The 16,295-nt window shown below is 42.0% G+C and overlaps 1 protein-coding gene across 1 annotated transcript in view; it reads right to left on the reverse strand.

Annotated features, from left to right (window-relative positions):
* CRIM1 (cysteine rich transmembrane BMP regulator 1) overlaps positions 1-16,295 on the reverse strand; it is an 882,829-nt gene that overhangs the window by 123,145 nt on the left and 743,389 nt on the right. The window contains exon 9 of the mRNA XM_030196525.1: positions 12,893-13,049. Coding sequence (XP_030052385.1) covers positions 12,893-13,049 — 157 coding nt within the window. The remainder of the gene's footprint in view (positions 1-12,892; positions 13,050-16,295) is intronic.

The following is a 16,295-nucleotide window of genomic DNA, read 5'->3' on the forward strand; positions in this document are numbered from 1 at the left end:
ATTATCAACCGAATTGGCAAACGCCTCTCCGGTACTATGTAAGCCACATTGAGCCTGAAAATAGGTGGGAAAATGTGGGGTACAAATGTAACAAATAAATAATTTCTTGAACTGCCCGCCCTCTGCCTCTTTCTTATACAGATAGCATTGGGATGTTTAGACAGCTTTTTGGCCCATTGCTATCTGCACAATGGCTGAAAATCTACAGATAATGAAGCTGTATGTTCTCCGGCCACTGGTTAAAGTATTTACACCCCCATGGCCTCTCTGAAATGGAGATTCAATTTCACATGATCAAGAATATCACAGAAGTACAGACTAAATTCTGAATGTGGATGACCATATCTGCTGTAGTTCTGAACATACCTGTTCAAGTTATGCAATGGATATACTTTGCTCATTTCTCAAACCCAACAAAAATACCGGTGTGCAAAGTAAAACTCGCGGTTTTTCAGTTTAATGGACTCCATGAATTGTAGGAAATGATAGACTATATTTGAACAGAATACTGATGTACATATGAGAGTAATTTTTTAAACTATTTAAGGGGATAGAACAGCTGTCAAAGGCTTGTCTAAAAGTTCACCCATGCAGAAAAAGGGGTGAGGTTATGTAGAGGAAGGGAAAGTAGCACACAGATTTAATTCTGAAATGCCTGCACATTGTTCTATACACTTGCTTTGCATCTGCTTAAAGTAGGTGCAATGTACACAAGTACTACCCTGCACTCCCCCAAGCATCCCAATTTTCAAAGTGAAACTCCCAGCAGAGTTTTCCTTTCAAAATCCATTTGTAGGCCAATGGATATTCTGAAAATTGTCCACTATATGTTAAATATAATTGAAAGCAACTTTTCAAAGCTATTCAATTCTGGCTTTTCTATTCCTGCCACACAACTGTAATGTATCAAGTTAACAATTAACCCATCTCCCCAGCTTGCCTCCCTCCTACATTGAATTGTTTGGCTAAAAACAAACTGGTCTATAGGCCCAAATGTTCATATGTAAAGATCTTCTTGGGTAAGTCCTGATAGCACCCAGACAAATCTACTAAATATCAAACCTTTAATTAATTAATTAATTTGTGACATTTATATCCCACATTATCCCAAACACATTTGAGTTCAATGTGGCTTACAATAAATAGTACAGGATACATAACAAAGAATAATGCATAAGAAAGTAATTTGTTGAAAGAATCCAATTTTACAACACAGTATCATAAATGTAGTGGGATAGCTATGGATGTTTAACATTTAGAAAATCTATTATGAATGATAAATTGTACATGAAGCAAAGAGAAGGCTAATGGTAAATAGAGTAATAACCAATTCAGGTAATAATTAGTTGTCTGAGATATGGTTGTTCTTTGTGAGGGTTTGTTTGAATAGGAATGATTTGAGGATTTTGCAGAATATAGTATATTCCTGTATATTTCTTATTTTGGGTGGTAAGGAGTTCCACAGTTTGGTTCCTAGGTAAGTGAAGTCTGCAGAGTGGACAGTTTTGTAGATTACCTTTTCTCTCATATTCAGCATTTCTTTGAGGTAAGTTATGTCACATATTGTTTCACAAATATACTACTATTACTTCCTACTTATCATTTCTATAGCACCACTAGACATACGCAGCACTGTACACTAAACACGTAAGAGACAGTCCCTGCTTGACAGAGCTTACAATCTAATCAAGACAGATAAACAGGACAAAAAAGCAATTAGGGAATTACTTATAGTGGGAATGATAAAACTGACATGGGTACTAAATAAGTAAATAGGAGTTAGGAGTTAAAGCAGCCTCAAAAAAGGAAGCTTTTACCCTAGATCTGAATATGGCCAGAGACGGAGCATGATATACTGACTCAGGAAGTCTATTCCAGGCATACGGTGCAACAAGATAAAAAGAACAGAATCTGGAGTTTGCAATAGAGGAGAAAGGTACAGATAACAGAGATTTACCCGATGATTAGCATTCCCGTGGAGGAGTGTAGGGAGAGATAAGAATGGAAAGTTACTGAGCAGATGCACAGTGAATGCAGTTGTAAGTCAATAAGAGGAGTTTGGACTGTATGCGGAAATGGATAGGGAACCAATGAAGTAACTTGAGGAGAGGGCTAATATGATAATAGCGACACTGGTGGAATATAAGTCAAGCAGCAGGATTTTGAATGGATTGAAGGGGAGAGAGATGGCATAGTGGAAGACTTGTGAGAAGCAAGTTGCAGTAGTCTAAATGTGAGGTGATAAGAGTATGGATAAGGGTATGGGTAGTGTGCACAGAAAGGAAAAGAAGAATTTTGGTGATATTATAGAAAAAGAAACTACAGATTTTAGCAGTCTGTTGGATACGTGAACAAAGGAGGGAGAGAGAGGGAGAGAGGAGTCAAAGATGACCTGAAGTTTATGAGCTGATGAGACAGGGAGGATGAAAGTGTTATCCAAAGAGATAGAGAATTGGGGAAGAGAAGAGGTGGGTTTAGAAAGAAAGATAAGAAGCTTAGTCTTGGCCATGTTTAGTTTCAGATGGTGGTAAGACATCCAGGCACCAATATCAGATAAGCAGGCTAAGATTTGGGCCTGGATTCCTGCTGAAAGTTCTGGTGTAGAGAGGTAGATCTTGGAGTCATCAGCATAAAGATGATACTGAAAACCAAGGGAGGAGATCAGAGTGTTCTGAGTATATGGTATCTTTTAAAGTTATACTGATAACACATGGTCACTTTTAAAATTTAGTGCCATGCTCTGAGTACATACTTTTAAATCTTGCAATACATGCTAGTGAAATTACAAGCATATAGCATTTAATTCCTTGTATTCTTGCAATTGTAAATCATTCTTACCTTATAGGTAAGTGGTGGAGAAATTTTAGTGAGTGCTCTTAAAATATTCCCCTGCTCTTTGTTCTTAAATATCATATTAGGACTGTGACAATTTTGTAACATTTTTAATGGATATTAAGAACATTTAAATTATTTCCTGTAACACTCCAAGTGAATACGTATAGAAGGAGAAAAAAAAGAGGTCCCTGAGGTACACCAAATGATAGTGGGATGGAAGTGGAGGAGGATCCACCAGAGCATACACTAAAAGTGTGATAGGAGAGATAAGCAGAAAATCGAAAGAACAGAGCCCCAAAATCCAAGTGAGGACAGTGTATCAAGGAGCAGGTGGTCAAAAGAAGCAGATAGATTGATAAGGATGAGGATAGAATAGAGAACTTTGGATCTGGCCAGGACCAGGTCTTTGGAAATTTTAGCAAGGGATGTTTCAGTTAAATGTAGAGGGTGAAAGTCAGATTGATGTGGATCAAGAATAACTTGAGATGAAAGAAAGTCAAGACAATGGCGGTGAACAGCACATTCAAGTAGCTTGGATAAGAAAGGGAGGAGGGAGCTGGGGCGATAGTTGGAAGGACAGGTAGGGTCCAATGAAGGATTTTTGAGGAGTGGTGTAACTACAGCATGTTTGAAAGCATCAGGAATAGTTAGAAAGTGAAAGATTGAGGATATGATAGATAGAAGGGATGACACTAGGAGAGATAGTGCTAAGCAGATGGGAATAGGATCAGACAAACAGGTAGTCAGTTTGGAGAAGGAAAGAAAATGTGCAGTTTCCTCTTCAATGATTTCCGAAAAGGAAGAAAAAGTGGCTGGGGTTGAAGGAGGGTTGGCAGAATTGACTAGGAGAAGAAGAGGTGGAGGTGACTTGAATGAGAACTCAAGGTTGATCTTGTGAACCTTTTCTTGGAAGTACTCAGCCATAGTTTGGGGAGAAAGTGAAAGGGTGGAGGTGTGGGGGGGTGGAGGTGAAGGCATTTTGAGTAGAGAGTTCAGAATGGCAAAGAGACATAAGGGTTTCAGCCTTGAGGGTTTGTCAAATGGATGTAGTAGTCTTGTTTGGCAAGTGAAAGAGCAGACTGGAAGGAAGTCAGCAACAAATGTATGAAGTCAGTATGGGCATGAGATTTTAGCCAAAGATATTCAGCAGATCAGTCACAGGAACATAGGTCATGGATTCTAGAGGTCAGCCAAGGCTGGGGATTGGTATGCCTTACAGAACGGAGAATGAGAGGAGCAAGAGTATCCAGAGCAGAGGACAGAATAGCATTATAGGAAGAGAGAGCCTCATTGACAGACTTGGATAACACAGTGGTTTAGAAGAGAGATCAAACACTGGTGGAGAGAGTGTGAGGGTCAAAATCCTGAAAATTTCTAAATGTTTTAGTAGAGATTGGATGGGACTGTGGGTTAATTAAGTGTGAAAGTTATCAGATGATGGTCAAAGAGGGGAATAACTGCGGTGCAGAAATTGGAAAGTGAGCAGTTGGAGAAGAAGACAAGATCAAAACAGTGAGTAGGGGTAGTGGAGCATAGTTGAAGACTGAAAGAAGATATTAAAGCGAGAAACTGAGAGGCATAAGAGTCAGAGGGGCCATTAGCATGAATCTTAAAATCCCCAAGAATGAGGGAAGGAGATGAAGGTTCGAGAGAGAAGGAAAGCCAGGAGTCAAAGTCAATGAGAAAGGAAGAAAGGGACTTTATCAGTTGGGTCCATAAATGACTCCCACTCAGAGAGATAGGGGAGTGAATAGAATGATGAAGTGGACTTTGAAGGAAGAAAAGCAGTGAGACTGAGGTGAAAGAAGATGTTGAAATCTACAAGAAGGTGATAGTAGCAGCTCAACATCACCTTCGTGGCCAACCAGGCAAGATGTATGGGAGAAAAGGTAACCTCCATGACACAGGACAGCAGCTAAAGCAGAGTCTTCAGGGCAAAGTCATGTCTTAGTTAGTACAAGCAGAAGGAGAGTGCAAGAGATAAAGAGGTTGTGGATGTAGGCAAGCTTGTTGGAGACAGGGCTCATGAGAAAGGCAGAGAAGAGGAAAGGAGAGGAACAGAAATAAGACTGGAGACATTGTGGTGTGATCTGCATGAGTATGGTAAGAGCTGATTTGGAGGACCAGGATTGGGATTGATATCCCCAGCAGAGAGCAGGAGAAGGAGCAAGAGAGTACAGAGAAGAATAGGAGAGGCATGACGACAGCAACAAAGATGAGATGCACTCGGACAGAATGGAGATGGATGACTGAAGTATTGAAGCTTGAGAGCTGAGAAGGGAGAAGAGAAAGGGGATAATCCCTAATATATGGTACACTCGAACCATTACCTCTTGGTACAAAAGACTGTAAGCCCTCTGGAGACAGGGAAATGCCTACTCTGCCTGAATGTAACTCGCTTTAACTTACTACTGAAAAGGAATGAGCTAAATCCAAAGAAATAAAAATAAATTGACAAAAATAATTGTATAATCTAGACACCACATTTGGGTAGTGGTGTCATCTAGCAAGATGTAAGCTTAAACCGAGTGCTCCGTCTGCCCACTAATAAAAGCACTATAACTTGCTGCCATCATGGCTGTTATTATCTCCTGAAGTGGTGCTGAAAGACAGGAGAGGCTATACACAACTTCCCTAATGTCAGCTCACTGGAAAACCACAAATTTGAAAAAATTTGCTTTCATTAGCAGCAGATCAGAGCAGTCTTGCGGGGACAGCAAGATAGTGGTAAGTAGCGACTGTGATGATGAACCGAACACAGGGTAGTGCATGAGATCTTCCCTTCCACTTGAATATGGTGAGTAACTGCCAATAGCCCAGGAAGAGCTCTGGAACTGGTTTGATGAGTTAAAGACTGATCTTTTAAGACTTAAACCTTGTCTTTACAGACATTGGAATTTGCCGAGTTATGGAATTGTATATGAGGGTTTAGATTTCCCACTTTGGGAAAGGGGAAAATGGTGGGGGGGGGGGGGGGGGTAATTTGAATGGTGCTAGACGCTGTTAGTAGAGTTGTATTTGATATTTGTCAATGTTTTCAGAGTTGTTCTGTTAGATTCTTTAGATGCCATGTGATACCCCGAGTGAGAGTTGAGGGTGGGCCTGTGAAATAACACAGCCGGACAAAGGGATATAAATGAAACAAGTGTTTATTTATATTCCTTTGTAAACCACGTCTGTTCCTGTTTGAGACTTATGAGCCTTGCTCTGAGGTCTGGCTGGAGCCAGACCCTATAACTCGGAGAAGAACCAAGAAGGACTTACAGACAGTGTTTGGGGTGTGATGGCTATACCAGCCAGAGGCCTGCTTAAGACTATGCTTCTTGAACTACAGAGGTGTTTTACCTTGTATTCCTGGCCCTGTGACCTAACAGGCCTCAGTAGTTGAAGAAGCACAGTCTTAAGCAGGCCTCTGGCTAGTAAGCCCAAAACACAGTTTGTGGCTGGTATAGCTGCCACGCCCCAAACACTGTCTGTAAGTTCTTTTTGGTTCTTCGCTGAGTTATAGGGTCTGGCTGCCGCTCCTTGCGTGAAAAAAAATAACTGAGGAGCGCGGCCATGCGGTGAGTGGGAAGGCACTCGGCGCATGCGCAGTTGGACGCACGGCTTGCTCAGAAGGCTCCAGCAAAAGTTTTTGCTATTTCAAATGCCGGTTCCTGGGCCGGCGCGGATCGCCAACTTACTTGTGAGGATTATTCTGCCTGCTTGTCCTCAGAGAATGTTAATATTTCCCTTGGGTACGCTGTTAGCTGGAAGCTTTTGTCTTACTTTCAAGGCTTAATGAGGTATTTTCTCCAATTTTTTCCTGCCTCTTTGGAAGTTGTTTGAAATATCTGAATGTAATTTGTGATGTTTTTCATTCAATACAAAAGAGCATAGGAAAGGTTTGATTTAATTTGATTTATTGATTTGATATACCACTTTTTACTATCTCCCCTGTTTACTAAGCCATGCTAGCGGCTGCCATGCGCAAATGGCGACACAACCCATTCACTTTGAATGGGCTGTCGGCATTGCCGTGCGGCTTAATAAACAAGGGGTATAAGTTTTAAAGTGGTTTACAACAAAAATAATATACAATTTAAAAAATACATTGGAAAGGTAGGGTTGGGGTGCTGGTTTCCAAAAATCTGATGATGGACCTCAAAGAAGATATTAAACAAAGGAAGGAAATACATTATTATAACTACAGACATATACGGGACCTGAATGATCCTGTTGTTTGCATATGCCCCTAACACCAACCAAGGAGAGTTTTTTGAGTTAACTGAGTGGAAGTTAATAGTAGTAGAGAGGGGGAAGTTAGTAATGGGGGAGGGAGGCTTTTAATCTAATGGTAAATCCTAAACTTGGCAAAGGGCATGGGGTGCACAAATGCAAAATCAAGTAATTAATAGGTACTTTACAGATGACTGACACTTGGAAAGTATTCAAGGGGAGTTTTCTTAGGTACAGAAAACATATTAAAAGAATTGACAAGATCTAGGTGGAGAAATCTTGGGCTGAAATATTTGGGGAGGAGGGCACGTATACCATCACCTGGTATAATCGCTCTCCTGTGTGGGCAGAACTGTAGATGCAGGGAAATCATAGCGGTTTGAAATTTTGGAGATTTAATGAGGGACTGCTGGATGTCAGACAGCACTGTGAAAAAACGTAGGGGGTTGTTTAAAATGGAATGAAGGTGGTTGTTAGAGGAGGCCTTCATTTCACAGGCACAGCATTAAAGAAAGGTGAGGAAAGAAAAAGAACTGAGTCTTAGGGATTGGACTGTGAGTCTGGAGCAGGAACACAAGCTTGCCTGCTCAGAGCAGACATAGTAAGCAGCTTGACCCTTAGTGATAGTACCACAAGGGTATCCTAGGGGCCACTAGTGCCATTTTGAACCCATTGCTGGAATGGGCAGAAGCAACTGGGGATCGCTCTTGCTCTGACCCCATTACACCCCCTGGGATTTTCTAGGTAGGCTGGGGGGGAGGGGCTGGTGGAAGAGGGGGCATTCGGGAAAGGGGAAAGTAGAGTTGGGGGTCATCAGGGAAGCTTTGGGGGAGGGAGGTGAATACTTTAGCCTTTAAGAAGTAGCCTGGGAGCATCAGACCGCAGTTTTGCAGCCCAATACACTAGGATGGAAAAAGAATGCTGCAGTATTCCTGTACCGAAGGACTGGCTAAGCTGTGGTACTGAGATACCACAGGTTTACAACTTCTCCCTGGGAAATTAAGGTGCAGTAAATACCCAGATTTACTGCACCTTAAAACTCACCCCTCTGTTACTTTTAATTTATTTATTTATAATTTTCACAAAAATACAAACATATCCAGTTTGCAAAGTAAAACAGAGAAATATTTCAAAGAAAAGGTAAATGCTAAATCTAGCATATATTAAACAAAGCAATCTTTTCACTCTTCCTTAGACCACCAAAGGGTGGGGGGGGGGGGGGGGGGGGGGGGGGGGGGGAGGAATCTAAACAAATTTAAGGAGAAATATAGTCCAAAAGAAAAAAAAGAATTGCTTCAAATTGGCATAGTCCTGTTTGTTAATTCATCTTTAATTGCTGAATCGATTTTCTTATTCAGGTAGATGGAATTTTAGCGTCCAGAAAAGACTTTAATTGAGGTGGCTCAAAAAAGACGTATTTAATGCCAGACATTCGAATTATACATTTACAAGGATATACCAAAGTAAAGGTTGCTCCGAATGTTCTCACTTCATCTCTTAATGCAAGGAATTGTTTTCGCCTTTGCTGTGTGGTTTTTGTAACATCGGGATAAACCCAAATTTTTTGTCCATAGAACAGTGTTGCAGAATATTTAAAGTAAAGTTTCATAATTAAATTCAGGTCCTGTTCAAATACCATAGATACTATAAGAGTCCGTCTAGATGTTATTTCTATCTTCGATTCCTCTAGTAATGCAGTTAGATTTTGCATATCTACAACAGGAGATTACCCCTCTGTTACTTAAAAGAAAGTTAACATGGAGACGTTTCATGTGGTGGAGAATCCAGAATCTTTATATTAGTTGAAATGTTATGAGGTTTGAATGAGGATTTCTCCAGGCATTGAGCTCCTGTTAGCAAATCCCACCTATCCAGACTAAAATTGAAAGCTTAATTTCACCTCAATTTAGCACTCTTCTACTTTCTGACATTTAGCTAAACACTTTTATTTCCTGAGTTTACCGGATGTCTTTTTACAGACTAATTCTCAGTGCCTCTGTAGATGTATTTACTTGCTGCAGGCTCCCTATCTGCTCGGAACACCATCTATTCCTTCTGCCTTTCTCTTTGAAAGGCCGGTGAGCATTTGCATTATCCTTGGTGTCAAAAGTGTACAAATCTCAAAACCTTTCAGTCTGACCTTTGACAAAGGAATAAAGCTTTGGACACACCCACCTTCTACAGTCCCAGTGACAGATCTACCACAAACTGTTGCTAGGTAAATAATTCTGATAGTTCATGAAGAAAAGAGACCAGGTTAAAACAACATTATAAGATAAAGTGAGAAAGAAAAACAGAAAAGAACTGTCAGTGACTAGGGAAAGGGAACCCCCCCCCCCCCCCCCAATATTCAACGCTATTTAACTGGCCAGTTAAATAGCGTTTAGCCAGGTAACCACTAATGTTCAGCAGGAGATAGCCAGTTAGTGTTGATATTCAGCGCTAGGTTAAGCGATTAAATACGACTGCATAAACAGCAGTCCTATCTTTAACCGCTAGGAACTTAACTGGTTAGCACTGAATACTGTCTTAACAGGTTAAGTTCCAGCGGACAAAAATGAAACTGGAAATTCAATACTGGTCACCAAAAACGGCCCAGCAATGAATATCCAGGGTCAGCATCGGCCACAGGACTTATGCAGGCTGTCTCCCGCTGGCTGAATATCGGCCCCTTAGCTATAATCATAAAGAAATAAAATAGCTTCTAATTAAAAGGTGAATTAATATGGAGCAAGTCTTTCAATTTTATTTTAAAAAGTGACACTGGCAACATCCTTCCATCTGACATCTCAATCTGTAAAAAAATACACTTTGTTTAAAAAAAACTCTGCAATTGTTGTGGAACAGAAGATATAATAAATCAAGTCAATGTTGAACCCCACAGACGGAGTGGGGGTTATATTTAGCTGGTGGCGGTCAGCGTTTTTTAAAACACTGACTGTAGCGAGCTAAATTAGTCCTGGATATTCAGTGCGGGGCCATGTGCCAGCACTGAACATGCATATTCCAGTGCTGGCTGCTGGAGCTTACACGGATCCCAGCCAATACTCAGCCTTGGCTCGTGTAAGACAGCATTTCGTCTTTTGTGTACGTCATACGTTCCGTGGGCTACACTACATATTTATTTATTTGTTACATTGGTATCCCACATTTTCCCACCTATTTGCAGGCTCAATGTGGCTTACATAGTGCCGGAGATGCGATTGCAGACTCCGGTGTAAACAAATACGGAGTGATGTTGAGATAAGATAAGGTTCATGTGGAATATCCACATAAGGACATCGTATGCAGAAAAATTCTGTTGTGTCCATACTGTATTTTGGTTTTGTTGTGTCCATACTGTATTTTGGTTATGTTGTGTTGCAGCGGTCAGGCTTTTATGTTGGGTTGGTAGGGTAGGCCTTTTAAAACAAATTTATGAGCGTTTCACGATCATGATTTTTTGCGCCTTTCAGAAGATGCTGACAATTTCCAAATTGGTATACTGACTATTTTGTGCAATTCAGGTCCCCTGATGAAGGCAAACATGGCCTGTGTGGAGATTAATTGTCAAGTACATCATGCATACTGCATGTGAAAATGATTTTGTGAATACTTTTATTGGTTTGAAGAAGTAAATCGAAGACTCTGGTCTATCCTGGACTCTGTCTAGGTGCCTTCCACTCTGTTTGTTAAATAAAGCCTGCTCTTGAAGCAGTGTACGAGTGTCCAGTGTTGGAAGACCCATCCTTCAACTCCACTTGTTTTGGTTGCTGTGTGGAATTTGGAGTGGTTATTTGTTCCTCTATCTTGGTGGTTATTTGTCTGTGCCGTTCACTGCTCTATATACATGTATTCAGTGCCACCACTTCTACAGGTAGTGGTGCTAAATATGCATCCTAACAATGAGGGCAGATAAAGACCAGCATGGTCCATTTAGTCGGCCCAATAAAGCAGTCAGGCTTGTAACTGCTACTCCATGCAGGTACTTGAACCCCATGCTTTTTTTTTTAAATAAAGTGTGGAAGTCATTTAACTTTTGCTTTGAGCTGAAATGCTCTATACTTTGATTCCATCCTCTGTCGATTTCCAAATTGGTATACTAACTATTTTGTGCAAGTCAGGTCCCCTGATAAAGGCATTCTGTGCTGAAACACGGTGTTGGGATTGATTGTCAAGTGCATCCTGTATACTGCATGCAAAGATTGTTTTGTGAATACTTTTATTGGTTTGAAGATATAAATTGAAGGCTTTGGTTTATCTTGGACTCTGCCTTGGTGCCTTCCACTCTTTTTGCTACTGTTGTTGTTTTTGTAGAAGTGTATTTTCCTTTTTCTTTTCTTTTCTTTTTTTAACAAACAGCTAGGACCCAACAAGGGACTGCGTTTTGGCATAACAGGTGGCCTCAGGGGTCTGTTACTGATGTTGAATGAAGAAAAAAAGCTCTCCTAAGATAGAGATCAATATCACATTTAATCAGCTGTATTGTTCTTCGTTCGCCACTCTCTGAAGTGTGGGAAAGAGTGACAAATGAAGAACAATATGGCTGGGGAGCAGCTGGACACAGAAACGGCTGGACATAGAAAGAGAATAGGGACAGGTACACAAAGGGTTATGTTGAATGGGTAGGGGATAGGGACACAGAAAGGCAATGCTGGAAAAGAAGGGGGATGGGGGCACAGAAGGGAGATGCTGGATACAATAGGAATGATAGGGACACAGAGGAGCAATGCTGGACTCAGGAAGCAAGACAGGGACACAGAAGGGGTGATACTGGGCACAGGGAGAGGACTAGGGCCAATGGGGGTAATTCTGGACAGAGGGAGAGGGCTAGGGACATAGAGAGGTCAGACAGTGAAAGGGATACAGAAGGGAAATGCTGGATAGCTTGGATAGAAACAGAGAACAAAGATGAATGATGGACATGTAGAGAGAAGAAATGTCAAATGGATAGGAGACTCTGGAAAAAGAATTATGTATATGGTTGGATTCTGGGACTCAGGGATGTATATGGGTGAGGACTATGCTTGTAAATGGGGCCTCTGGGATTGGGGGATGTGTATAAGAAGGACTGCGTGCATGACTGGGGGCTCAGGGACTGGGGATGTGTATGAGGAGGATTGTGTGTGAGACTAGGGGCTCAGGGACTGGGGATGTATATGGGGAGGACTGTGTGTGTCACTGGGACTTGAGATGTGTTTGAGGGAATATCGTGCGCATGCTTGGTAGGCTCTTGTACTGAGAGATATGAATACTAGGGCTTGCCTCTGAGGTTTCATGGATCATGTGTTGGAGGACTCGGGGGAGGGATGAATATAATAGGGGACATTTTGAGGGATGGATCATGTGCTTGGAAAGGAAGAAGATGCCTAGTTTACAGAATTTTCCTTTAAGTGTGTACTTTAAAAAATATAGATGTTGGCATTTACACCTGCCTCAGGGCACATATAACTGCTCATTTGGACTTCGGCTTTGAAGGAATTATTAAAAGGGCAAGTGTGCTTATCATTGTCTGTCTAGGGTACCAAATGTTGAATGAACCAAGTACCCAGGCTGAAAAGAAGCATTCTCCCATTTACTTTAGGGCCTTCCACCACAGACACTTCAAAGAGACACCACCATTAACCCATTAGTGCCCAATGTTCCCATAATAAGCCATATGGGAACAAATTGATTTGGGCACTAATGGGTTAACACCCTCACTCTACTGCTTTCTAGTATCCACAGAGCTCCACTCTCCCTCCCCCACTCACTGAGCACCAAAGAAGGATTGCTGTCTCACCCTCAGGTCCTGCCAATAGACACTGAAATCTTAAAAATGGCTCTGACATTATCCATGGTATATTCATAACACACTTACAGGTATCCAAATGGGCAGTACTTGTCACACACTATTGGCCTGCATTTCTTGGGCCGTGGGCGGCACTGGCAAATCTCACAGTTGTGGATGTCAGTCTGGAAGCCGAAAGGACAGTCCAAGGCACAGCCCAATATGAGCCCCGTGCAAAGTTCTTCTCCTGCATTAAAACAAGATATTAAGTTCAGATCCATATGCCCGACAGTGATCTCTGTTCAGACCCACAGAGAAAAATTAAAAAGCCATTTGAGTGACACTTCCAAATCCAACCAGAAAATTAAGCCACCGGGGTGGGGGTACAGAACTTGTTTCTGCAATCCTGCTCACTTATTTTTGGTGAGGGAGAGTGTTTATTGTCATTTTTGACACATAGGTTTCAGCAACACATTAAAAAAATCTGAAGCTTGGTATGGTGGGATGGAGTGGTGGTTTCTTTCTTTTTTTTTTATAGCATAGCAAAACAAGGATGTCAAACTGCAGTCCTGAAGGGCTGCAAATCAGTCATGTTTTCATGAGGTCCCTAATTAATATTTATGAAGTATATTTAGGGCTGGCCCTGCCACTGACTACGGGTTTACCTACAGTGTCAGCATTTAGGGGGTGGTAACGTAGCAGGAGAGCATCATCTAATCTCCTCTCTTTTACCCCAGTTCCACATCTAGAATGCCTCCCCTACCCTACCCTACCATTGCATCTCTTCCTGAAAGTACTCGGTGCCAGCATTGGACCTTGCAGTACAGGCCTGCACAGGGCTGCTGGAACGTGGTAAGCAGGGTATGCATGGCAGGGGGGCGCCAACATTCAAGGGGTGCCATAAACTGCCATGCTTACCCTGCACTACACTACAGCCCTCCCAAGAAGACCTACCTTGATCTTGAAGGCCCACTCTTTCCTGCCCTTTGCCACCTCCTCCATCTCCCTTGGCTCTTCTGTGCTGCAGGCAGCACTGCTGTATTTTCAAAATGGCTGCCAAGGCTTCTGGCGGCAATCTCGGCAGCCATTTTGAAAACCTAGCAGCACTGCCACCCACAACTTAGAAGAGAAAAGGGAGATGGAGGAATGGCAGAGGGCAGGAAACAGTGGGATTCTTTCCTGCCCCCGCAGCGTCCACTATACCACCAGGGCGGCCTTCAAGGATCAAGGTAGGTCTTCTTGGGAGGGTTGTAGTGTGTGGGAGAAGGGGGTTGTAGTATGCAGGAGGGGGATGGAGCCGGGGAGGGGGGCAGGTTTTGGTATAGTATAAGTCATCACGAGGACAAAATAAAAGAAAACCAATGGACTGTATTAAGGGCTTGTAGTTATGTTTAAGAAAATGAGAGATCTGCATGAAAGAAAATATTTATTTTTAATATTTTGACCACTGAAAACCACTTGTTCCTGAAACATGCTCAAAACAGAATTTGTACAAAAAACCCGAATAATCCATTTGTACAAAAGAGATGAGGTGAAGATGTGATTCCATGGGCTCCAATGAAAGGAGAGTTTAATTTTACTTCCAATCTTTATTACACCAGGCTTCCCAAGGCAGATTATAACAACAGTTAAGATGAACCCATCAGTAAACAGGATATCCTCACTACTGTATTGTATAGAACAGTGTAGAAAAAGGAGCACAAAATACAGCCTTTATTAGCGCTGTTTCCACCAGCTACAATAATTTTAAAGCAGTTTTATTGATATTCAATTTTATTTCATGATACAAATATCTACATATGGGAAGCTTTCAAATAAATTAAAAAGCTGTTGAGTAAAAATAAACACTTTTGTTCTTCGCCTTTTAAAGCACTGGGCTGAAAAAGGGCGGGGTGGGAGAAGGAGGAGGGAGAACAGAGAAAGGAGATGCTGGATGAGGGGGAGGAGGAGGAGGTGCCAACTGATAGTTTGAAGGGGGGCACCAGAGACCCTAGCACCGGCCCTGGGCCTGCACTCAAGTTCTTCCACATCCTGCCCTCCCCCAGACAGGAAGTCTTTCATCGGGTTGGGGGGGGGGGGGGTTGGAGGCAGAAGTGCTTGAGTGCAGACCTCTACTAAAGGCCTTGTGCTGGTTTGCAGTACCTTCAAAATGACTCAGGAAAAGGTACAACAGTGGTAATGGTAGTAGAGGGAGCATGATGCACAGGGTACGGAGGTAAGAAAGGGGAAATGAAATGATGGACTGAGGTGGTAGGGAAGCAAATGGGAAAATGAGACACTGGACCCAGGAGAGGGGGTAGGGATGGAGAGGGGTGATTAGATGCTGGACCCAAGGGTGAGGGGAGAGTAAAGGGAAATGCTGGTTCTGAAGGTGGGGATAGGGAGGGGAAAAGATGGACTAAGGGGGTACGGCCTTGAACCGCCCCTGGGGACACATGGATGAAGGTTTGTCAAGGGTGTCAGATACCCTTAAGCCAGCCCTCAATATACTTGTGTGCACTGCATCCAATGTATGCAAACAAATCTCATGCATATTCATTAAGTATAGCCTGAGAACCAGACTGGTTTGCAGCCCTTCAGGATTGTAGTTGACACCCATGTGTTGGACGTTCTCCCTTCTAATCACAGATATTTTAAAATGAAAATATGTCAGTGGTTGACTCTCTATCTTATAAAATAGTAAGCTGGAAAGATTTCACAGTGCTATACAAAGTTACTAGCATATTTTTGTTAGCCGTGGTGTTAAAATTGGATCTGGCCATTTGGAAAGGTAATACTGATCTTGATGTAAACATGTGGTGGAACCTGGAATTGCCTCATCTACAAATATGAAAACGTATTGGTTAAGAAATATACTTATTATGTGAAAAGCATGGAAATGAAGGCTCCTTTGGTTACCACTGTCAAATATCATAGCATACTGTAGCATAATGCTGACATCCTGCAATGATATCCTGTCTTTTGCCACCTCTGCATGTTTGCTATACATTTTGTGAAAATGTTTGAAAAGGGGACCAGTTGAGCATTAGGACCTGTAATTTTCACTTACCTTCCATGCCACCCCAAAACTATGCCTATGTTATAAAGCATAACATAGTATGCATGTTCAAAAATGTTGGCACAAATGATACTGCTAGGTACTCCTCTGAATGTATCAAAAGTAACTTCATGGCTCTAGGAGAGAAGGTGAAGCAGACAGAAGCGCATATGGTATTCTCGTCAATTTTCCCTGTCAAAGGTAAAGGCCAAGGCATAGAAGTTTGCATCCTGAGGTCAACATGTTGATGTGCGGATGGTGTTATTAAGAGCATTTCAGCATCCTGAACCATAGGATGATTTTCCAAGGTCTGCTGAGCAGAGATTATGTCCATCTGTCAAAGAAGGGAAGAAGTGAACTGGATCGAGGACGTGTGCTAGATGTAATTAGATTTCAGCAAAGCCTTTGACACTGTTAATCATAGGAAGCTCTTGAATAAACTTTACAGGTTGAAGT

Source organism: Microcaecilia unicolor, chromosome 3, assembly GCF_901765095.1.
Source record: "Microcaecilia unicolor chromosome 3, aMicUni1.1, whole genome shotgun sequence".
In the NCBI taxonomy this organism is placed as follows: Eukaryota; Metazoa; Chordata; class Amphibia; order Gymnophiona; family Siphonopidae; genus Microcaecilia; species Microcaecilia unicolor.